General features: G+C 33.5%; 1 protein-coding gene and 1 pseudogene across 1 annotated transcript in view; both read left to right on the forward strand.

Annotated features, from left to right (window-relative positions):
• Positions 1 to 23,604, forward strand: part of NUP107 (nucleoporin 107) — a 35,811-nt gene that overhangs the window by 5,917 nt on the left and 6,290 nt on the right. Inside the window, exons 5-21 of the mRNA XM_023520370.1 lie at positions 2,744 to 3,082; positions 3,828 to 3,955; positions 4,622 to 4,670; positions 9,591 to 9,662; positions 10,050 to 10,138; positions 11,853 to 11,931; positions 13,477 to 13,590; positions 16,138 to 16,228; positions 16,365 to 16,441; positions 18,211 to 18,270; positions 18,919 to 19,064; positions 19,186 to 19,234; positions 21,229 to 21,298; positions 21,706 to 21,824; positions 22,540 to 22,578; positions 22,879 to 23,029; positions 23,346 to 23,458. Coding sequence (XP_023376138.1) covers positions 2,744 to 3,082; positions 3,828 to 3,955; positions 4,622 to 4,670; positions 9,591 to 9,662; positions 10,050 to 10,138; positions 11,853 to 11,931; positions 13,477 to 13,590; positions 16,138 to 16,228; positions 16,365 to 16,441; positions 18,211 to 18,270; positions 18,919 to 19,064; positions 19,186 to 19,234; positions 21,229 to 21,298; positions 21,706 to 21,824; positions 22,540 to 22,578; positions 22,879 to 23,029; positions 23,346 to 23,458 — 1,785 coding nt within the window. The remainder of the gene's footprint in view (positions 1 to 2,743; positions 3,083 to 3,827; positions 3,956 to 4,621; positions 4,671 to 9,590; positions 9,663 to 10,049; positions 10,139 to 11,852; positions 11,932 to 13,476; positions 13,591 to 16,137; positions 16,229 to 16,364; positions 16,442 to 18,210; positions 18,271 to 18,918; positions 19,065 to 19,185; positions 19,235 to 21,228; positions 21,299 to 21,705; positions 21,825 to 22,539; positions 22,579 to 22,878; positions 23,030 to 23,345; positions 23,459 to 23,604) is intronic.
• LOC111730094 lies at positions 6,910 to 7,028 on the forward strand (annotated as a pseudogene).

Here is a 23,604-nt window from a genome sequence, read left to right on the forward strand (position 1 = left end):
GTTTGTAACAAAGTAGATTGTCACTTTACTAAGGTCAAAGAAACTGTCCCCTCCTACTTCTGGGTGTCATCACTAAATTTTTTTTTTGTTAAGCTAATTGGTTATGGGAATGGCTAAGCCGTTTGATATAGTAGCCTATAAGGTTGAGAACTTCCCCCTTAGTTCTCATTTGGAGCTGCATCTTGCCATTTTATCCTTCAGTGTAACTAGCAGCCTGTTAGGTTATTAGACAAGTCTTTAATAATTTTATTCTTTTTATATTTGTGCTGTTAAAAGAGCTGCTCTTTTTCTTTTGGTTTAGTTTTTATCTAACACTGTGGACATGTTTTGTTTTGGCCCAGATGCGGATGCTATGTTTTCAAATAGTACTGTGATCTTTCTGGTTTTAAGTTGGTTATTACCATTCTCTTTTGGAAAAAAAAAATTTTTGATTTTGGTGTCTCTGTACCTACACATTATTACATAGGTCCTTCATCATTTCTTATTTTCATAAGCTAACATATATGAGTGCTATATATATTTGGAGATTAATTCCTTGTCAGATATAGGGTTTGGAAGTATTTTCTCTTATTCCATAGGTTGCCTTTCATTCTGTTGATTGTTTCTATTGCTGTGCAGAACTTTTAGTTTGATATAGTACCACTCGTTGATTTTTGCTTTTGTTTCTTATACATTTGTTGTCATATCCAAAAAATTATTGATAGGAATGTAGTTGTTACCTGTCTTTATTCCCGTTTTTCATACATGTTTTTTTTTCTTAAAGAAGTCTCTCCAACATTTCCTGTAATTCTGGCTTGGTGGTGATTAATTCCTATAGTTTATTTTTGTTTGGGAAACTCTTTATCTGTCCTTCAACTCTAATTGATAGATTGCTGGATAAATTATTCTTGGTTGTATATCCTGGTCTTCATTCTTTGGAATATTTTTGCCAGGCTCTTCTGCCCTGCATAGTCTCTCTTGAGAAATCAGCTGCCAGTCGTATTGGTGTTCCCTTATATGTAATTATTTGTTTTTCTCTTGCTGCTTTTAAATTTTTTTTCTTTGTATTTAACCTTTGGCATTTTAATTATGATGATATGTCTTGGTGTGGGCCTCTTCGGATCCCTAATTTTTGAAATCCTCTGAGCTTCTTGGGGTTTTATGTCCATTTTTTTCACCAGGTTAGGCAAGTTTTCCATCATTATTTCTTCAAACAGCTGTTCAACATCTTGATTTTCTTCACTTACGCCGATCAGACGAATATTTGGAGCCTTAATAGTGTCCCATATCCTCCTTAAATCATTTTTATAGTCTTGGCCTCTTTTTTCTTGCCATTATGTGTGAGTGTCTTGATTGGCTTTCCTGTCCTCTAGATAAGGCATGTGATCCCCTTTATTCACTTTGTTTATTCCTTTGTTTATTCCATTTAATATATTTCTCATCTCAGATAATGTGTTCTCCATTTCAGACTGGTTCCCTCTTATAATCTCCATCTCCATTTTTATCTCTTTGTTGGAGTTCTCTACATTTCCCAAAAGTTCATTGAGCATCTTTATAACCAGTGTTTTGAACTCTGCGTCTGTTAGATTGTTTGACTCCGTTATATCTGGATCTCTGTTCTATTCTGTCATATGGTTTCTGCTTCTTTATCTTCTCGTTTTGGCTGCCTTTCTGTGTCTGTTTCTATGTACTAGGCAAAGCTCCTAAGTCTTCTGGTCTTATTAGTGTGGATTTATGAAGTAGGTATCCAGTGGCACCTGAGAGGAGTTCAGCTGCAGGCCAAATTTAGTCCAAGCCTCTGCCCCTTCGGGGCCACCTGTTAAGATTCAGCAAGCAATCCACAGATGCTGTGCTTATAGTTGCCTCATAAGGCCACACCAGAAACGGAGGCCAGCTGCCTCCAGTGTGTGTCTAGGCGCTGCTCAGCAAAGTGCATCTGAATTGCTGAGGATATACTTGGATATGGCTTGGATAGGGCTGGGGTTGGGGGAGGCAGAGTTTCAGGGAATCCTCTGGGCGGAGCGACCTCTGTTAATGAGTTTGATGACGTCATTGCTATGGCAGCACTGTGTCCGTGCACTAGGCGGGGGAGGGCTCAACAGGGAACAATGGATACAGCTGGCACTTCTGTATCAAACGAGTCTTGCCTCCACCTTTACTCCAAAAATATCTCCCTGTAAGTCCCTTGTGCCCCCTGTGCGCAGCCAAACAGGCACTGGTGCTCAAGAGTGAGCAAGTCCGTCACAGCAAAAATCTGTTCGCGGACACGGCCCTTTTAAGAGGCATCTGCTGCTGCTGTAGCCTCCGTCTTAGCTGCTCGGGAGAGGGCAGCCCTGCATCCTCACTCTGTCCTACTTTCTGCCGTTTCAGGGTGCTTTCTTGGATTTCTCCCTAGTTGTATGGCTTGTTCATCTAGATCCCAGGTGATTTTTCCTTGCTGCTGCTCCTTGTTTCCGTCATAACTTTGATTTGGTCGCCAGAGGGATGAACAGAGCCTCTATCATCTTTGCCATTTTTTCCCCATTGAGTATTCTTGACTCCCTTGTCAAATACTAGTTGACCATGTATGTGGGAGTTGATTTCTGGAGTCTCTATTCTGTTGGTCTGTGTATCTGTTTTTATGTGAGTACTGTACTGTTTTGCTTACTATAGCTTTGTAGTATATTTTGAAATCAGGAAGTGTGATGCCTTTAGTTTTGTTCTTTCTCTGGATTGCTTTGGCTATCCTGAGTTTCAGTTTTGCAAGCTGTAAAGAGTTCTATGAATGGGTAGTGCTAATGGTAGCACAACAGTGTTAATACACTTACTGCCAGTGAACTGTACACTTAAAAATTATTACAATGGTAAATTTTGTAATGTGTATTTTATCACAAGTATATTTTTTGAAAAAATACAGCAGTTAAAAAGGACTCATAGCTATGCTTTTAAGTTTTCAAACAATTACTCAGAAATATGTCACTTAATGTTTTTTGTCCCTTTTCTTTTTAATGTTGTTCTAGCATCCATGAGTATGTTTTCTGATTTCCTGCAGTCTTTTTTGAAGCACTCTTCAACTACAGTTTTTGACCTTATAGAAGAGTATGAAAACATTTGTAGTGGTCAGGTAAGTTAATTCACTCCATTAGTACCGTCAAATTTCAGTACTCTTAGTTTTTTTTTAAACAGCATCAACCTGTGAATTTCCATACTGTATTTAGGGGAGATGTATTAATTTCCTTTGATAAGAGGAGATACTAATCAGAATGTTCGAGAAAGGTTTATTTTACCGTGGGTCCTTAAACCTCCTGATAAACAACTTTGTGTTTCTAGGGAGAACATCCATACCTTTCATTAGATCTTCACATGTGTCTCAGTCCCAAAAAGGTTAAGAACTACTGCTTTAAAACAAGGAACGACTTTGAAGTTTGGCTTAGAAATGATGTTTTGGTGTCAATTTTAGGAGAATATTTTTCAGGCATAATTTGAATATGTCTTATTTTTAATTTTCATTGGTACTCCGTTGGTTCATGTTATGATTCTGTCAGGTATGGGTTAGATTTAGCTTATCTTCTGAGTAGATACACAGGGAGAAAAAAATGTACCCAGGGCTGTTATTGTTGACTCTGAAATCTAGAATATGTTAAATTTTTACATATGTACACACATAAACACACATTACTTCAAATTAAGGCCATTTCTAGTGGGAATATTATATTACATTCAGTAATAAAACAGTAGATAGGCAGGAAAAATTTATGAAATAAATATGTACAATACATATAATTAGTTTTAGCCCAGTGTATTTGCAAAATACAAAGTTGTTACTCAGAATTATAGAAAACCTCCTTACCGCTGTGTTTGTAATTCAGGTGAATATACTGAGTAAAATAGTGAGCCGAGCAACACCTGGACTTCAGAAGTTCTCAAAAACAGCCAGTATGCTCTGGCTTCTTCAGCAGGAGATGGTCACGTGGAGGCTGCTGGCTTCTTTGTATAGGTAAAGTTGTATAGGAGTCATAAGTGAAACAAACAAAGTAACAAACTAACAGGCAAAATAAAAAAGTAAGATATATTTGGAAATAGTTTCTTCTTCTGTTTTTGATATTTATCATTTCTAATGCCTTAATTGTCAGGAGTGAGTTAGGGAGAAGAGGAATATTAGGTCATAAAGCTGGTAGTGGCCAAAAATTGGATATGTATAAAGATTTAAGGAAAGTGCTAAAATACTACAATACTTAGAAGAAGATAGGTTAAAGAAAAAAACTAAAAGATAGAATTTTGTAATGTGCAAGTATGAAAGAAGTTAACCAAATTTTCCTTCTCTCAGATGCTAAGTGGTTTTGATTCTTATTCTGTTGCTCTCTTGAAAGAAAATCATTATTTTTGCCATGCAAAAACTTTATATTAAAAAGTTAGATGTATACATTAGCAGGTAGCTGTTAAAGACTTTGTAGTGTGTATTTTTAATAAGTATAAGTTTTGTTTGGGTGCCAGTGTCAGACACAGAAGGCATTTACCACTATATCTTGTTTTTAAAGCATGATGGCTAAGTTAATTGAAACTCATTTTTTAGAATGTAGGTTTGTGATGTATGTAGCTTAAAAGGTAATTTTATATATTTATGTGAAATAAGACTTTTTTATTTTGTGTTATTTCTCTCCAGAGACAGGATACAATCTGCCTTAGAAGATGAAAATATGTTTGCAGTTACTGTAAGTTTTATGTTAATTTCTTTCCTTTACAAATGCTTAAAAATTAAAATGTTTTTAGTAGTTGAATTTGATTTTTGATCCTCTATCATGACTTTCTTCATTTAAAAAATTTTTGCAAATAAATAAAAGATACAATAAACTATAAAATATTCAAAGATTGATTTGTATTATAGAGTAGAAGTTAATAGTCTTCTTTATTGCTCTTATTGTTCAGTCTAACAATAGTATGTTATATCCTACCAGACATTTTTCTGTGCATGTTTACATATACATATACACACACATAGTTTGTTTTTTCATTGTCGTTTTGAGGGTTATTTTTAAAGAGAAAATGAGAATATCAACGTGAAATGCATGGTAAAACCTTGGAAAGAACAACTGTGGTAGTCTAGAGAGCTCTACCTTCAGATAGAGGGCCCTCAAAGGTGAAGATGGGTATGCTTCACTGTCTTCTAAATCAAACATTGAACTTCTAAGAAATTTAAGGGGTTGTCCCTCAGGCCATTCAGCCAAAGCTTGGGGGTTTATATTTTATGCTATCTGGGTAAAGTGTTGCAGGATTCAGTGACTTGGTTCCTAGCAAGGATGTTAGTCAAGTTGTTAAATTGTGCAGACTCCTCATAGAGACTCCAAGCAAAGAGAAGATAGAGCCTAAAAGGAAAGAGTCCCCTGGCTCTATCTCATTCTATAAATGATCTCCCCATATTTTTCTTTCTTCCTCCTAGCAGACTCTGGAGAACACAGCGACTTTGCCACCCTTCAAGAGCCTGCACTTTATTTTTATTCTGTTATGATTCTATTCTGTTCCGTTCTGTCCTGTCCTTTCAAGCACGGTAACTCCAGCCTGTTAAAAGCCAAACCCAATTTTATCTTTCACTGGACAGCACTATAGCCAGCTTTCCAAGGAACCTGAACATTTTCTAAACCAGCACTTCTCAAGTTATTCTATGCATATGAGTCACCTGGGATCTTGTTAAAATGTAGATTCTGATTGAGTAGGTCAGAATCTGATTGAGTAGGTCTGGGGTGGTGCCTAAGTTTTGCATTTTTAACAAGCTCTGAGTTGATGCTGATGTTGTTGGTCTGTATACTACACTTTGAGTAGTAAGGGTCTAGACCAGGCGTCCCCAACTTCAGGGCCACGGACCGCTACTGATCCATGGCCCCTTAACCAGGTTGCACAGCATGAGATGAGCAGGAGGTGAACAGCAGGCAAGCGAGCAAAACTTCATCTGTATTTGCAGCCGCTCTCCAGTGTTGGCATCACCACCTCAGCTCCACCTCAGATCATCAAGCATTAGATTCTCATAGGAGCACCACTCCTTGGTGCCAGAAAGGTTGGAGATCGCCGGTCTAGACCCTGGTCTCTGCCACATCATCAAAATTTAATCCATCATCAAGTCTTGTTGGCTCTTCAGTCCCAACTCTGACCACTCATCTGTTTGTATTGCTACCACTTTAGCCAAAGTCGCCATCATTTTTTGCAGGGATTGTGGCAGTAGATTTCATCTAGTCTCCTTACTCTATACACACATAATGTTTGTGTTTTTTAACATGTAGTATGATTTCATTTATACATTTATACTGAGTTTTTTATTCAATATTTCTTAGTTTTTTTTAATGTCAATTTACTAAGTTTACCTTATTTTTTCATAGTATACTAGAGCATAAATGTACCATAATTTTTTAGACATTCGGCTAGACATATTTAGGTTGTTTCTAGTATTTTTGCTGTAGTAATCAATATTGCAATGAACATTGTTCTTCATACTTACCTGTGTATTCAAGTATTTCCTATATTTCTGGAAGTGAAATTGTTGGGTCAAAGTTTGGTAGAGACTGTTATATTACCTTCCTAATGGATTGTACTATTTTACACTCTCACAGTATATGAAAATGTTTACTCCGATATCAGTCATTTGAATTTGCCAATTGGAGGGAAGATAACTCACTGTTTTCATATGCCTATCATTGATCATTAGTGAAGTAGAGTGTTTTTCATTCTTAAGCATTTATATTATATGAATTTTGTGTTCATATCTCTTGCTCGTTTTCCTATTAATTCCTCATGTGTTAAAGATAATCCCTTTTCTATCACTTGTCTTTCAACTTTGTTTAAGGGATCTTTTTAAAGCAGACATTTCTATATCTAACTGATCACATTTGTCATGTTTTCCTTTGTCATTCACTATCTTCTATCTTAAGGAAGGCCTTTTCTACCTATTTAAAAAATATTCTCATCTACAGCAATGCTACCCTGAACAAGCCCGATCTTGTCTGATCTTGGAAGCTAAGCAGGGTCAGGCCTAGTTAGTACTTGGATGAGAGACTACCTAGGAGGACCAGGTGCTGTAGGTGTAAAAAATAAAAAAATAAGAGATTGTAAGCTGATAAGGTCCTTTGCAATCTGTGAGGTCAACCAAGGGTTGCCTTGCCTAAAACACACACACACACACACACACACACACACACACACACACACTCTCTCTCTCTCTCTCTCTCTCTCTCTCTCTCTCTCTCTCTCTCTCTCTCTCTCTCTCCAGTGTTTTCTTCTAAATCTAAATCATAATAAGCTCTTAAATTCATCTGGAGTGAGTTTGTCTATGAAGGAAACAAGAAAATTAACTTTTTTCATATATCCATTTATCCCAACACCATTTATCATATCATACTTATACACCATTTATCATATCTTCTTCGTTTTATTGATTGATTCATTTGAAAGCCAGTACTACACAACTGAGTCACTTTAGCTCAGAAGTTTTGATATCTTGTAGGGTTATTCTCCCTCTTCATTTTAAAAAGAAAAGTTTTGGCTATTTTTGCATACATTTTTTCCAGATGAACTTTACAGTTTCTATTTTTTAAAAGTCCATGTGGATATTTATTGAAATAATATTGAATTTGTAAATTAGTTTAATGAGAAATGACATTTTTATCATGTTAATTTTCCTGTTTATGATCATGGCATATCTCCACATTTATTTAGATCTTTTAGAGTGTATATAGATTTGTGCTATTTATAGAATTCTATGTAAATCCAATTGTGAATGGATTCTCTTTCTTACATTTTGTAATTAGTTACTACTATCAAATAGAATGTTAGTGATTTATGTGTAAAGCTCACATTTGGCCATATTTTGGAACTCTTTTATTAGCTCCAGTAAGCTTTTCATTGATTTTATTAAGTTTTCTATTTTGGCAATAATCTACAAATAGTGAGTTTTCCTTAACCCTTTCTAATCTCTTATTTTTTACCTTTTTTTAATTGAGTAGGAGCACCCATACAATTATATCAGTAATAGTAGGCATTCTTTTCACGTCCCTGACTTTTGTTAAGAATGCTTTTGTTTTACTGCAGATTAAGGATTTTTTTTTCCCTCCTAACTAGCTAAGAGTTGGGATGCAGTCAGTTTTTTTTTTTTTTAGCTTTTGTTGATATCTGCTTTTATTTATTAATGTAATAGCTTGCATTAACAGTTTTCCTAACGTTGAATTATCTGAGTCATGATAGAATAAACTGAGTCATGATATATTCCTAAATTACTACTAAATTTTCTTAGCTAATGATTCAAACATATTTTCTTTTTTGTGTGTGACATACTCTCATCCAGTTTTGGTATCTGGAATTGTGCTAGCTCTCCAGAACAAGTTCATAAATCTTCTATCATTTTTTTTTGTGCTCTGTGTGAAGACTTTAGGAATTACCTATTCTTTGAAGGCTTGAATGAAAATATGCCTTTAAAACCATAGAGACCAGATGCTCTTTTAGGGTTTAATTACTTTTCGTTTTCTGATTACAAAAGTAATTCATGTTTGAAGTAATCATAATGAAAAAAGGAGAAAAGTATAATTTTTATAATAAATTATTTCAGCCACATATGTCTGTTAATGTGCTTTTTTAGCTAAAATATTTTTTACTATCTTTTAATTTATTCTACAAATACTTATTCCAACCAAGTGATAGCTACATCTAGAAAGATTATTCATCTTATATTTGGCTATTTATTAATCTTACTTTTTAGTTTTAATAATTCTCCATTAATTGTCTTGGTTTTCTGGTGGGTGGGTCCTATTATCTACAAATAGTGACAACTTTTGACTCCTTTTTCATACTGATTACTACTTAGTTTTTTTTCTCTAGTTTTATATGTAAGCTAGAACTTTTAAAGTAAAGTTAATAATTATAGGAATTCTTATTCTTTTTACTTTCTGGACTTTAAAAGGAGTGTCTTTCTTTATAATTAAGTGTAATATTTGCTATAGGTTTCAGCTAGATAATCTATTAGCAAACTATTCTATTTGTAATTTGTAAAGATATCTTTATCAAATGACATTTTGTCATCTGTTCAGATGTTCATGTGGCTTTTCTTGAACCCATGAATAAGATAGATTAATAGATTAGATTAACACATATTATCCTTTTACTGTACTGCTTAATATTACTTGCTAATAATTTTGTCAAGTTGTCTTTTAAAGTCAGTCTTAAGAACCTTAGATTGTTGAGTTTTATCACCTATCAACTTCTTTTATGTAGAATAAAAAGATGTTTTTAAATGTTAGTTTTATAATATGTCATGTGGCTGCATCCATCCCTTTATTATGATTTTGTTTGTTTGTTTCATTTTGTGTTTTCTTTTTTCCTAAAACAATATCTCTGCAGAAAACAGAATTTTTAAATTCAAACTGTACCCAAAGAAATAAAATGTCAAGTAAAAGCAGCCACAAATTGATCTAGCAGTTTGAAATTTATTTATAAAATTTTTTCATAGTTGAATATAGTGATTTTCTGTGTGGTAAAATGTTTGTGGGTGATTAAATATACTTCATTTTAGATTTGCTTTTACTATTCTGTTGAAATAATATTCTTAGAGTATCTTCTTTCTTTCCTTTAAATATATATACATATATTTTAAATAGGCTCTTAATGCTAGTGAAAAAGCAGTTGTGGAAGCATTATTTCAGAGAGATTCACTTGTCCGACAAAGTCAGGTATGATTAAAATTTTTAAATATTTTTTTATGAAACATAGAAAGAAAAGATAAATACCATAAAAGAACTGAAGTTGTTTTACTTTAAAACTTTCTTAATTTTTTTGATCTTTTTATTTGTAATTAGAAGGAATTAAGAACCTGTTCTTTGATTTTCAAATAATAGCCCTAGTATTTCCAGGAATGTTAAAAACCATATTATTCCTATTGAAAATTTTATTCTTTTGCCATAATATTTATGTATCTTAAAAAAATAAAAATAGTGGTTGGAAAAATTGTTACTTGGTATTTTTGAATCAGAAACCTTTTTTGAAATCAAAGTACATCATCAAATAAAATACCAATGGATATTGTAGTTAATAATCTCTCTCTTTTTTTTCTTTCTTAGCTGGTAGTAGATTGGTTAGAAAGCATTGCCAAAGATGAGATTGGGGATTTTTCTGATAATATCGAGTTTTATGCAAAATCGGTATATTGGTAAGTCACTAAACTTTTGTTCTTAAAAACACTTAACATTGGTTTTGTTTATTCATTTCAGCAAACACTTATTCACTTCTTACTAATTCAGTCTGTGAGCAAAACACATAAAAAACCCTGCCTTTATTGACTTTATAATTGTTTAAGAGAGTAAGAAAGCAAAGAACCAAATAAATTTCCTGTTGGGTATTAGGAGCTTTGAAAAAAAAAGACTCAAAGTGTTGTTGGATAAAGGATGATAAAGAGGGGGGTACCACTTTAAGTAAAAGAGGTGATCAAGGAAGGCTCTGTCTAAGTAACAGGTAGTAAGAGTAAGAAGCGTTTAGGAAATAGAAAAAGCAAACCATGCAGAAATCCGGGGACAAGCATTGAGTAAGAACAGAAACTGCAGACCCTGAGAAGGTAAAGTATTTGCAAAAGGAGTCCAGTGCGAACACAGCAGAGAAAAGAATGGTAGGAAATGAGATTGAAGAGAGCCAGCTCACATAGGACTTTCACAGGCAGGCCAAGGTAAAGATTTGGGACTTTATTCTAAATGGATGGGAAACCTTGAGAATAAAAGAATGACATGGTCTGATTCATATTTTCAAACAATCACTTTGCTATATTTTCTTAATAATCATAATTTGATCAAGAAGATACTGAGCCATGTTTCTACTTGTGATTTTTAAAAAATTTCTCTTCTCTATATCCTTTAATACTTCTAAATTATTGTAGGACCTTGAAAGCAGAAAGCACTCCTAGGTTAAAAGGACAATTTATTTTAAGACTTGGAGAAAAAGTTCAGATTGCCTTTGAGTTCAGTAACATTGTATATGTTCAAAGCCTATAAGTCAATTATATATTTTCTCTAGCTAATTAGGAAATTAGCGCAACTGGTTTTTTGTTTAAATCTTGAGTACTGATTTTTCGAAGCAAATTTTTTTCATTTTCAGAAAAAAATAATTTTTTTAAGTTAAAATGCCTTAAGATTTTTGCAAGTTTTTTATGACTTAGTCTCCTTTTCTTAGTAATTAATGGAACAGAGTGGAGAACCCCCAAATAGGCCCACACTTATATGGTCATTTGGTTTTCAACAAAAGTGTCAGAGCAATCCAATGAGGAAAGGAATGTCTTTTCAATAAACCGCAGAAAAAACCAATATCTATGTGAAAAAGATTAACCTCAATACTTCTCTTGTGTCACATACCCAACAGTTAATTCAAGATGGATCATAGTCCTCAATGTAAAAACTAAAATCGTAAAACTTTTAGAGGAAATCATAGGAGGACATCTTTATGACTTGGGGATAGGCAAGTGTTTTTTTCCCAAGGTCACAGAAAGCAATAATCGGGACAGAAATTTGACTTCATCAAAATTAAAAACTTATTAAAAGACATCATTGAGAAATGAATTGATGGAGAGCTGCAGATTGGAAGAAACATATAGAACCCATAGTTCATAAAGAACTACAAATCAGTAATAAAAGATAAAGCAATAAAAAGTATAAAGATTTGAATAGATACCTCACAAAACGTAGATGAATGGCCAGTAAGGACACAAAAATGTGCTCAAAATCGTAGTCGTTTGTGCTAAAATGAAAAATGCCTTTTAAAACTTAGCATTTTTTCATGTTTTTTTCTGAGTTTGTACTCTTTCTTACTTTGACTTGATTTATTTTTTAAATAGAACTGTTAAAGTTTCTCCTTTAAAAGAAGTTCTACCTTTTTTTCAGGGAAAATACTCTGCATACCTTGAAACAGCGACAGCTATCTTCTTATATAGGAAGTGTCCGTCCTCTTGTCACCGAATTGGTAAATGTTCTTTGAAATGAAAGTTATCTTAGGTGATTTTTTTTTAAAGACTGAGAACTTTTCTTCTCTTGGATCCTTGTTTTCATTTCCTAAAGGTTTGCAACATACTCTTTAACTCTGAGTTGAATTTGAATTTGATGGAGTGTATTTAAACATATCTGTGACCTATGATGTGAATTTTAAAAGAAGGTGTAGAAAGTGTTCCTGATTTGTCATCATTAAAGACAAAATAATTTTGATCTTATCACAAGTTTGATTCTTTAAGATGGTGACCTATGAAAGCTCTTCTATGTTGAAAGCAGGAAAAAAATAAAGCTTCATGAATTAGCTTGAATTTAGAAAGGTCATTCTAGAAATCGAGTAATGGGAATAACTGGATTTGAAAAGAACAGGAGTCTGTAAAAATAAAGAGAAGAGCTTTGTGACAGGTGGCAGCTTGTGAATTAAATGTTTATCATGAACAGTGGGAGAAATAAGTAACAATTGAAAAAATTGATAAAATTCCATTTGGTAACAAAAGTGGTTTTTGATTAAAATTGTTTGGAAACTACTGGAAGAGCTTGAAATAAATCATAGCTAAATTACCCAGTAGCAAGCAACTGAAAATCATTTCCTCTTCACATCTGGGAAAAAAAAAGAGACCATGTTCCAAAATTGAATGATTGTATCTGTCTACAAAATAATTGTGAAGATAGCCTATTGATCTACTGTTCATTCCATTTTATGGATTGGTAATTGTATTACCATACAGTAACATTTGGAATAAGAATTATGTCCTTTCCTAAGCCCCATTAAAATAGTTTTTCATTTGGAATACAACATGCAGATTATGTGTGCTGTTTGTGGGAAAGTGAGGACAGTTTGTTCTCCCAAATGTTTAAAGCATGCTTCTTTCTATCTGTGAAAGGTAGTAGGTAGGAATCACTATTTTGTTTTGTCTTTTTTGGGGGGGTGGGTAGGTAAGAGGGATATTGGAAATCCTTTTTTAAAAAATTTTATTGGGCATTGCTGTGTTTTATATAGCATTAACCCCATTATGGGCTCTCGTAGTACCAACTAAGGTCCTCTCAAAGTACCAACTAAGCACTTTCTACTCACAGAATAAATTGAGATTCCTTTAGTTTCTCCTGTATACTCATTTCCATGTAGGCCTGATTCTGTTTAGAATTATCTCGGCCATGTGGTTGGTATAATAGGGTAAAAATTAAGTCATCTTGAATTATGAGTAGCATTTCTAGAGTTATCTGGCCGGGTTGTGCTAGTGGTGTTTCCATATTTCCTGACTGAGGCATGTACCTTCCCTTCCCACCCCTTCCCGCCCCGCCCCTGGCTTGTACCTTTGTGGGCCAAGAGTCTGTTTTGAATAGCAGTGGGCAGTTGTGTGGCTATTTGGAACACTTGGGACACTTTCATTCTCTTTGTTAATTAACTAAATTATAAATGAATCTTTTCCAGTAATAAACACAAGAGATTTACCATCTCTTGATAATGTTTAAATGTATGTGGGTACAAAAGATTTATAGGTGGGCTTTTTTTTTTTTACAGGACCCTGATGCTCCAGTAAGACAGAAAATGCCCCTTGATGATCTGGATAGAGAAGATGAAGTTAGATTACTCAAGTATCTTTTCACTCTCATCCGTGCTGGAATGACAGAAGAGGTAAATCATGTACACCCTGATTGTCCAGTTTTGTGACCACTTAGTATGCCTTCTCAATGCATTAATAATCTCTTTGACAGTATATCTAGATCTGACACTGCTGTTTGAACATTTCCAGTGATAAACACATTGCTGCACAAAGCAATGTCCTCTAGTTTGCAGAACTCTGTTAGAAAATTCTTTATGTGAAGTCAGACTTTGCCTTCCTATATTGTATCGCGTACCCCAGGCATATCCCCATTATTTCTAGTTTTGATTTTAAGAATTGAGAATACGTCTGACCCTAGCTACTCTTTTAGGTGACACGCTTCATGCATTTGAAGACTATAATAGCCTTCAAATTTCTTCCTTTTAATCTCACCTGTTTAAAATGTAGTCTCCTTTGTAATAGTTAAGATCTTGTATGTACAGGCATTCCTTGGAGATACTGTGGGTTCAGTTCCAGAACACTATAATAAAGCAAGTGGTAATCTTTTTGCTGGTGGAGGGTCTTGTCTTCAGTTTGTTAAAAACAACAAACAAAAAACAGCACATGTGAAGTGCAGTGAAACAAGGTGTGCTTGTAGAGTAGAAGTATCTAATTAGCTTTAACTTACTGGATGGCATTATCGACGCCTTACATGAGGTAGTCTGATGTATAGGAACTTTTTCAAGCTTTAGGGGTTATGTTGTATTTCTTTTGCAGAACTCTTGGTGATGTTCTTTTAGATGGAAATATGTTAATTCAAAGTTTTGTTTGTTCTGTGTTATAAACCATTAGCATATATTAAGTAATTTCTTATTGTAGTAAGTCTCGGGTTGTTAAGCGTCATTTTTATTTTTTAATTAAGAAAAGAAATTGATATCACATATTCATTTAGTCAGAAAATATTTAAGTCCCAGCCATTCTGCCAGGTGATGTGCAAGATACTAGGAATTGCAATGGCAAACAGGATATATATTTTTTTTTTAAAAAAATGATTACATTACTGAAGGGCATGAAAAAAACTCTCCAGGTCCCACTATCTTTACATAACCACGGATGGTTTTTTTTTTGTATTAACTTAGAGCTCTTTTTTTTATGTCTCTTTAACATAATTATACATTTGGGGGTTTTTTTCCTTTAACATCTTTATTGAGATATAATTCACATACCATACAATTCACCCATTTAAACTGTACACTTCATTGGTTTTGGTATATTATTAATTTTTAGTTATTAATTATGGCAAAATCTGTATAACAAAATTTTTATTTTAACTATTTTTCAGTGTACATTTCAATGGCATTAATTACATTCACAATGTTGTGAAACCATCACCACTGTTTCCAAAATTTTTTACCACCCGAACCAGAAACTCTGTATCATTATGCAGTAACTCCCCATTTCCTTCTTCCCTCAGCACCTGGTGAATTCTAATCTACTTTCTATCTCTATAAATTTATGTGTTCTAGATATTTCATATAGATGGAATCATGCAATATTTGTCCTTTTGTGCTTGGCTTATTTCACTTGGAATAATGTTTTCAAGGTTCTACATTCAGTTTTTACCCCACCTTTTTTTAGATAGCATATCAAAACATTTTTTCATGTCTCTACATAGCTTTCAATATTTATTTCAAAATTTTTTAAAGCCAGAAATCCAGAATGGTGTTTGAGATATTCTTTAACTGGTTGTTTTAATCAGGTCTTCTAGGTTCAAGAAACCCGACTCTAGTTACTTACAAGGGGGGAATTGATTGGCTCATGAAACAAGGACGTATAGAAGGTTACATCTGGTTTTAAGCAGGAACCAGGGACTCAGGAGATGTCATTAGGATATTCTCTCTTTCCCAAGCTCTTGGCTCTGCCCTCCTCTTCTCTGGCTTCATTTTCAAGAAGCCACTCCTCCTATCTGTAATGGCCACCAGCAGTTTATATCTTCCTGCTAGCTAGCAATCCTCAGCAAAAAGAATGTATCTCTTTCTTGGTATCTCCTGCAAGAGCCCTGGGGGTGATTCTTGTTAGATCACATTCATAACCCTAAAGTTTAGAGATAGGATTAGACTTACCCAAACCATATGAACTAAGAATGGGGAAGAGATGGTTCCTAAAGAGGTCATGGAACAACAAAACATATGTGTCTTCCTGGTATATCAAGCTCATCTGATTGGCCGCATTTAAAATAAATATCAGTAGAGTGAATGAGCAGTAAGTAGCCCCCTGTCATTCTAGAAACTAACAACGTTTTTATAATACTTTTACATAAATCATAGATCATCAACCTCTTTTATCCTCATTTGTCTCTAGCAGAATTAAATATGTGTGGGCACCATGGGAACCTCTTGGTAAGCCCAAAGTCAAAGAGCAAAGGGATTATTAGGAAGAGAAAGGCAGAGACCACAGAGAGACATGCATACACTAATAAAGTGAAATGCCATTCATTAGTAGTTATCTACATTATCTTTTGTAACAACTCTGCCAGAAGTTATCTATCTAATCCTGTCATATCGCTTATACTTTTCCATAAGGCACAAGTACTTTTCCTGTACTACACTTTGACTAACTGCTTTTTCTTGTTTCTGAAGGCACAGCGGCTCTGTAAACGCTGCGGTCAGGCATGGAGAGCTGCGACACTTGAAGGCTGGAAGCTCTATCATGACCCTAATGTTAACGGAGGTATTTTAGTAGATTTTATTCTGAGAGTTGGGAATATATTTAGCTCTAAATGCCAATCTTTTTGAAGTTTTTGTTTTTAGAAATTGATGAAAGATCTCTTTTTAAACTATATTTTATTTCTTTTACTGTTTTATAGGAACAGAATTAGAGCCGGTTGAAGGGAATCCATATAGATGCATTTGGAAAATAAGTTGTTGGAGAATGGCAGAAGATGTAAGATATAATAAAATATTTCCTGATATTGATTTTTACTCTAATTAACTGAAGGTCTGGTGAAGGTGCTATAGTTTTAAGTAGTATAAGCCTAAAATTCCTATTTTTCAAAGAAATTCTAATCTAGTTGAGGAACAGAAACAGTAAATTGGCAGGCTTAACTACTAATCAGAACTATTTAGACCCTGAGAACTAAAAATTAAACACTGATTTAAGGCAAAAATATGAAGGAGGTGCCACATGAATTCTGAGCATAAGCATTGGGCTAAAGCTGGTTTCTAGGAGAGAGAATTGAATTGAACTTTTAAAATTTAGTAAAATTTAGGTTGTTGGGCATGAAAATAAGAAAGAATTCTAGGTAGGATGCATAGGTTATGACATGACTTATGCATTCCTAAAAATCACTGCAGCATGCAAAATTGTACAAAAAACCACAGAACTTTTGGGGGGGAAATGAATTAAGAGCACAATACTCAAAAACCATAAGAGATACATCAGAAGATAAACACTTAATAGAAACAGTACAGTTTCACACTGTTAAATGGTTAGGAAATACATAAATACTATAGTAAATGTGGCACTTTACCTTGAGAGAGACCCGAAGTTTGTGAAATTGGGTATTAGAGAGTTGCTGCTTATGAGTTACTGGGAAGTGGTAAAAGGAGGTTGTCTGAAATCAGACAGAAAATTGTAATACTCAGTGTAATAACAGTGTTAGTTTAGCTTATAACAGCTGATGAACTGAGTTAGCTGGTATATGTTTGAGGTATGTTACTTTTGTGTATTTCTAAGTGGCCTGTTCAACTGGGTATAGTTTTCTTCATTCACTTAGCGTTTCTTGTGGATGAAATTGTGCATAAGCAAATGGAAAATTTGCATTATGTTCAGATTGTTCCTCAATATATAAATTGCCTTAGAACAAATTCACATTTTCAAAACAAGCATTGTAGCAGAACTGATTGTAAGGGGAAAGATGATTGAAAGAGGTAAATTAAGAAGAGGCAGTGGTGGTCATCAAGTGCTGCTATAAGGAATTAGAACTTTTTTTATCATAGATAGTGGTGAGCCATTAAAACCTGGAGGGCACATGACAGCAGTGTTTTAAGATTAGTGTGGCAGTGGAAAATAGACTTAAAATTGAATGGACTAAAGGTCGATAAGCTAGTTAGGAGCCTGTCAGAATTATTCAGACACTAAGTAATAAGGACCTGGAAAGGAAGGGAGCAAGAATGGTCAGGACCAGTAATTAGAGACAAAAGGCAGAGGAGGACTCAGCCATATAGTGAGAGTCTCAGAAGTCTCTCAATTGGATGATAAGAAAACTGGAAATGAGATAATTCGATGAATATTATTAATTCTGTTTAGAAATTTGATGCAAACTGATGACTGACATGTTCCAAGTGCCTTGTTTTCATGTTTTTAGGTCAGTACCAGGTAGTATTAGGTATTTAGAAACTTTGTAGGGGAAACCACCTATACAGGTTTTATCTGGAATAAAATTTGACTGTTATAAATAAAGCACCCATTAGAGTTGGATCTGCTTTTACCCTGATTGAAATTTAGATGTTTGACTTTTCCTAAAGATTTCAGCATTGATATATCTTCAAACTGAGGAGTCCTTCTTATTACCCCACTAGATCTTTCACTAAAGTTTAGAAACTGTCGAATAAATAAGTTCAATTTAGAAGACATCGCAGAATTCCAGATTATGAAAAAAATTGACATTTTAAGAAAAACAGTATTTCAAATTTATATTTTTTGTATTTCAGGAGCTTTTCAACAGATATGAGAGAGCCATTTATGCAGCTTTAAGTGGGAATCTCAAGCAGGTATTCAGTCTCTTTTAATCTTTTTTCATGAAATTAAATCATATACATAAAATATATAATAAATGTTATAAACTTGTTATTTTTTAAGAGTAGCAATGATAGAGATAGTAATGAAATATAATAGTGACTTGAGCTGCTTAATATGATATATCTCATATATCAAGTGATATATTAGTACATGAAACCAGACTTCACCTTCTAAGATTGTAAATTTAATTACAACATACATTTATTAAAGACGTGTAGTACCCATAGCTTTGTGCATAAGTGTATCACTAAGGCACAGTGACTGGATTATCTTACATATGTGTGTGTGCTTCTTACAACTCCATTACCCCCTACATTTTATAGTTATATTGAGGGGTATTATATTAAATAGTTGAAACACCATCTTATATCAGCATGGAAAATTAATGCTGTTGTGAATTCAGTATGGGAAAAAAAACAATTCAAAATTATTAGAAGATGTAGTTTGGTGGTGGGGGTGGGGTTATTTGATATATTATAGTTCACAATATTTTATGTCATTACTTTATGGTCCATGCTAGTGGATGGTAACTTTATGGTCCATGCTAGTGAGTGTAACTGCTTTTCCTTTCTCTTTTGTTGGCCATGTCTGTGTGTTTCTGCTTTGGAATTGGGGAAAAGCTTCTTCCTGTCTGTGATACCTGGGAAGATACAGTGTGGGCCTACTTTCGGGTAATGGTGGACAGTCTGGTAGAACAGGAGATCCGGACATCAGTAATGACTCTGGATGAAACTGAAGAACTCCCTAGGGAATATTTGGAAGCAAAGTGAGTTTGTTGGTTTGTTTTTAGTCATGGTGATTTGTGTATGCTCTGTCAGGTTTTATTTTGTAGCCCCTGTTTATATTACTAATATTATTTTATCCCTTTCCTGTTCTTTCTTTTGAAGTTGGACTTTAGAAAAAGTTTTCGAAGAACTTCAAGCTACTGATAAAAAGGTAAATATTAATATGAATATTTTATAATAACTGGAATAGGAAACAATACATGTTATGTTATGCACTGCAGCTGAAAGGCAAAAAAATATGTGAAACCTTATTTTCTCTGTTATCCAAAGAAGAGACATTCATATATAAGTATTACATCATTTGTTTCTTTGGTTTAGGGTTGGTTTCATTTAAATATGTGATATGCATGTACTCTTAATTTATCTTTCCTTTTGAAAAATTAAAACACATAATGGAAACTTAACAAGACTTTCTTTAGGATAGATTTCCTGAAAGCAGGGTTGCTGGGTTGAAGGGTGTATGTATGTTATATCAATTAACTGGCTGTAGCAATTACTTCATACTCCAAGTAATTTATTAATGTGTCCATTTCCCTATATGCTCACCTGTCCCAGATACCATCCTTTTTATTTTTGCCAATTCATCAGATTAGGTGGGAAATAGGAGTGCACAGTTTCACATTTTTCTGTGTATTCATAAGGCTGAGCAAGTTTTCTTTTGTTTATTGAACATTTGTGAGTTTCCTGTTCAGATATTTTATTCATTTTTCTTTTGGGTTTTATCTTTTCCTTATTATTGTGTAGTAAGGAAATTAATGCATTTTTGTCAAGTGTAATAAAGCCAGTCTATTATTTTAGAGATTTTCAGCTAATGAAAATAAAGTCAAGGAATAGATATAAATATTAGAAAGGGGGAACATTTACATATGAAAGTGTAAATCTAGAAACTCAAGACTCAAGTTACTAGAATTAAGTTCTTGTTAAAGTATCTAAATGCAAAACAAAGTTATAAAAAATCCTAGCCTTTGTATACTTGTGACAACTAGTTAGAAAAGGATAGAGCCCTCCCAAACCGTCCCATTTAAATTATAGTCAAACTATAAGATACCTAGAAATAAAAATTAACCAAAGGGTTAAGAGACTTCAGAAAAAAACTATAGAATCTTATTGAAAAACATGAATAAATAGACGTACCACGTTTCTGGATGAGAATATTTAATGTAAATGTCATTTATTCCAAAATTAACATAGAAACCTAATGCTTTAGGGGATTATATTTAGACAGAAAACTTCCAAATGGAAGAATAAGAATGGCAAGAAAATTTGGAAAAGGACAATAATTATGGGATACTTGTCTTAATAATAATGTAAAGATACAGCAGAGTAGTACAGAACTGCCATAGGAATAAATCAATAAAACACAAAAGTCTATATTGGATCTAAGTATAGATGAGAACTAAACTGCTGACAAAGTGACCTTTCGTTTTAGAGGAAATGGCATGGTTTAGATACCTGGCGTGGATATAATTGACTTTCTATCCAGAAAGGAAACAAAGCTAGATCCCTACCTTATGCTGTGTATTAAAATAAATTCCAGATGGAACAAAGGTTTCAATGTAAAAAGAATAAATGCTGAAAGAAATTTTAGACAACTAAATAAAAAATTTAAATATTTGATAAAAAATAAACCATTCAGCTCAAGAAATCCAGCTGTAGGTTACTTGTAAATGTTTTTTTCTGCTATGTGCCTACTCACTATTTTGGTGGTTTTGATTACGCTCAGTGCCATGTGCAGAAGAGAATACCCAAAAAATGCTTTTAAGAACTGCTGTTCATGTTGAAAGAAAGCTTTATAGTTTATTTTGCTTAGGTCACATGGCCTTTTCTTTCCACTGTGGAATGCCAAGGAAAACAGTAGTAAAATATTTAAAAAATAAATAAAATTTACAAAAGTTTAATAACATTTAAAAGATCAGATTGTTTTATCACAGTTCTCTGCTGTCAAAGATATTGTTCATTCCTGGGTTTGTAAGGCTTGAATATATTCCAAAGGCATTATCCTTCCTATATTTTATTTTGATCTCCTAAGATCCTTCATTTCCAACTTTATGTTTCTTCAGAGTTTGACATTTTTAGTTTAACAGTGAGTACATACTGCAGAATGACCACTAGAAGATTTATGAAAAATGTAAAAATTTTTTTCAGAGAGTTCTAGAAGAGAATCAAGAACATTATCATATAGTTCAAAAATTCCTTATCCTGGGAGACATCGATGGTAAGATATTAAATTTTATTTTACTTTGTATGAGTTCTTTGTTTTCTTACAGTAATTTTTTAAAATTAAATTTATTGGGGTGACATTGATTAATAAAATTATACAGGTTTTAAGTATACAATTCAATAATATGTCATATGTATATTGCATTGTGTTCTTACAGTAATTTCGTAAAAAGTTCTCAAAGCAATGCATTTGAGTTACCCAGTCTTTTAATCTTTATAAATATCAGCCTATTTGAATGCATCTATCTACTTAACTGTTACAAAGTTTTATATGATGGTTAGTAACAATGAGGTAGTGACTTAATAGAACTATAGGAATGTGGTAAGTGTTCTTGGTAACGTTTATTTATCTTCTTTTGCTTTTTATCCCTATCATTGAATTTTCGCTTTGATGGCTTGTAGGTTTGATGGATGAGTTTAGCAAATGGCTTTCCAAAAGCAGAAATAACCTACCTGGACACCTGCTCCGCTTCATGACTCATCTCATTTTGTTTTTTCGCACTCTGGGACTACAGACCAAAGTAAATAAAAATGAACCATTTACCTTTCTCTGCAAGGCTGATGGTTTATACCTATCATCAAGAAAATACTACTTTTTTGTTGTTTTTTAGAAATGGTGTTAAGGTTGCAGAAGTCTTCTGTATAGTGCCATATGGTCAGTCAATGATAACTCACTGTTGATGGCATGTTAGGGTTCTAATCTGTGGCTGCAGAACGCTGATTGTCACCTGGTTTTTGGTAAACTTGTAACTTTAATCCTCATGAGGACCTAACTCTCAATCAGCTAAGCTAACTGAACCAGACTAAGTTCTATATGAGATTTTAAACCTTTATTTTCTTTTTTGTTTTCCTTTTTTCCTAAATGATTGATAACATTTTGGTCAGAGAACATGTAGAGGGCAAAATGATATAGTAGTTGAAAGCTTGGATTTTGGTAAGAATCCTGGGTTCACAGCCTTACTCAGCAGCTTATAGCTTTGTCATTCTAAGTAAATAAAACCTCCATAAGTCTTAGTTTCTTTCTTTTAAAATTTGAACAGTAATAATAACTACCCACAAAGAGTATGGTAAGGTTAAATTAGGCAGTGCATAAACTTTGCTAAGCACTTAGCCTAGCATATACTTATTGCTCAATAATAAATATTAAAATTATTTAATAGCAGAATTTTTTATTAGATATGTTGCTAGTACACATAAGCAGTTATGTTTATAATTATGTCTTTTTTTCCTATGAAGGAAGAAGTTTCCATTGAGGTTTTAAAGACATACATACAGGTAAACTTTGAGAATCCATAATTTCATTTTTTTGTTTGTTTTGCTATTTGCATGGATACAAAAATTAGAATGATAATATTTTAATACTTGGTAGCAGGAAATGCATCAGAATCCATAAGAGATCTTTTAATTATCATAAGTCTATTTTTTTTAGAATTTCCTATTTAACAGCACAAATCCGTGTTTGTATGAATTTTTCCTGAATATGTTTGAAATTTGAAATGAACTCTTTTCAAAAGTATGGCTGATCCTAGAACTTGTTTTATTATTGACACACTTTGGTCTTTTTCTATTTTTCAGCTTTTAATAAATGAGAAACATACAAATCTCATAGCATTTTATACCTGTCATTTGCCTCAAGACCTAGCTGTTGCCCAGTATGCATTATTTTTGGAAGGTGTTACAGAATTTGAACAGCGTCACCATTGCCTGGAGCTGGCTAAAGAAGCAGGTAAAAATAGTTGAGAACTTCATCTCCTGGGCTTTGTAGGCAAATTAACATTTTGGCTTTAGTAACATTTATCCTCCTAGTTTTAAATCTTATTTCTCTTGAGAGAATTTCAGTGAAATTCTGTTTCAGGAATAAAATATACCGTAACTCACTTGTAGAGTATCATTTCATTTTGGCATTTTCTTTGATATTGTCTTTCGTAGTTTGTTATAGTTCTTAAAAATTGTTATTTCAAATTTACTAAATCATTGTGACTATTTAGAGAATATTAGTGTGAATGATTAATTCTTGTTTTTTGTCTTCAAAAATTCTTTAGATTTGGATATTGCAACTATAACAAAAACTGTAGTTGAGAATATTCGAAAGAAAGATAATGGCGAATTCAGCCATCATGACCTGGCCCCAGCCCTGGACACGGGGACTACTGAGGTAAAATGGAGAGGGAGAAGTGTGTTACGGAACTCCTGATAATCCCTCAAGTTGTGCTTTGGTGACCTTCTTCCTTAAAATTCTCTGGCTTCTCTCTCTCTTTTTTTTTTTTAAGAATTTTTCTTTGGCAGCCAAAACCTTTTAAG

Source organism: Pteropus vampyrus, unplaced genomic scaffold, assembly GCF_000151845.1.
Source record: "Pteropus vampyrus isolate Shadow unplaced genomic scaffold, Pvam_2.0 Scaffold9, whole genome shotgun sequence".
Classification (NCBI taxonomy): Eukaryota; Metazoa; Chordata; class Mammalia; order Chiroptera; family Pteropodidae; genus Pteropus; species Pteropus vampyrus.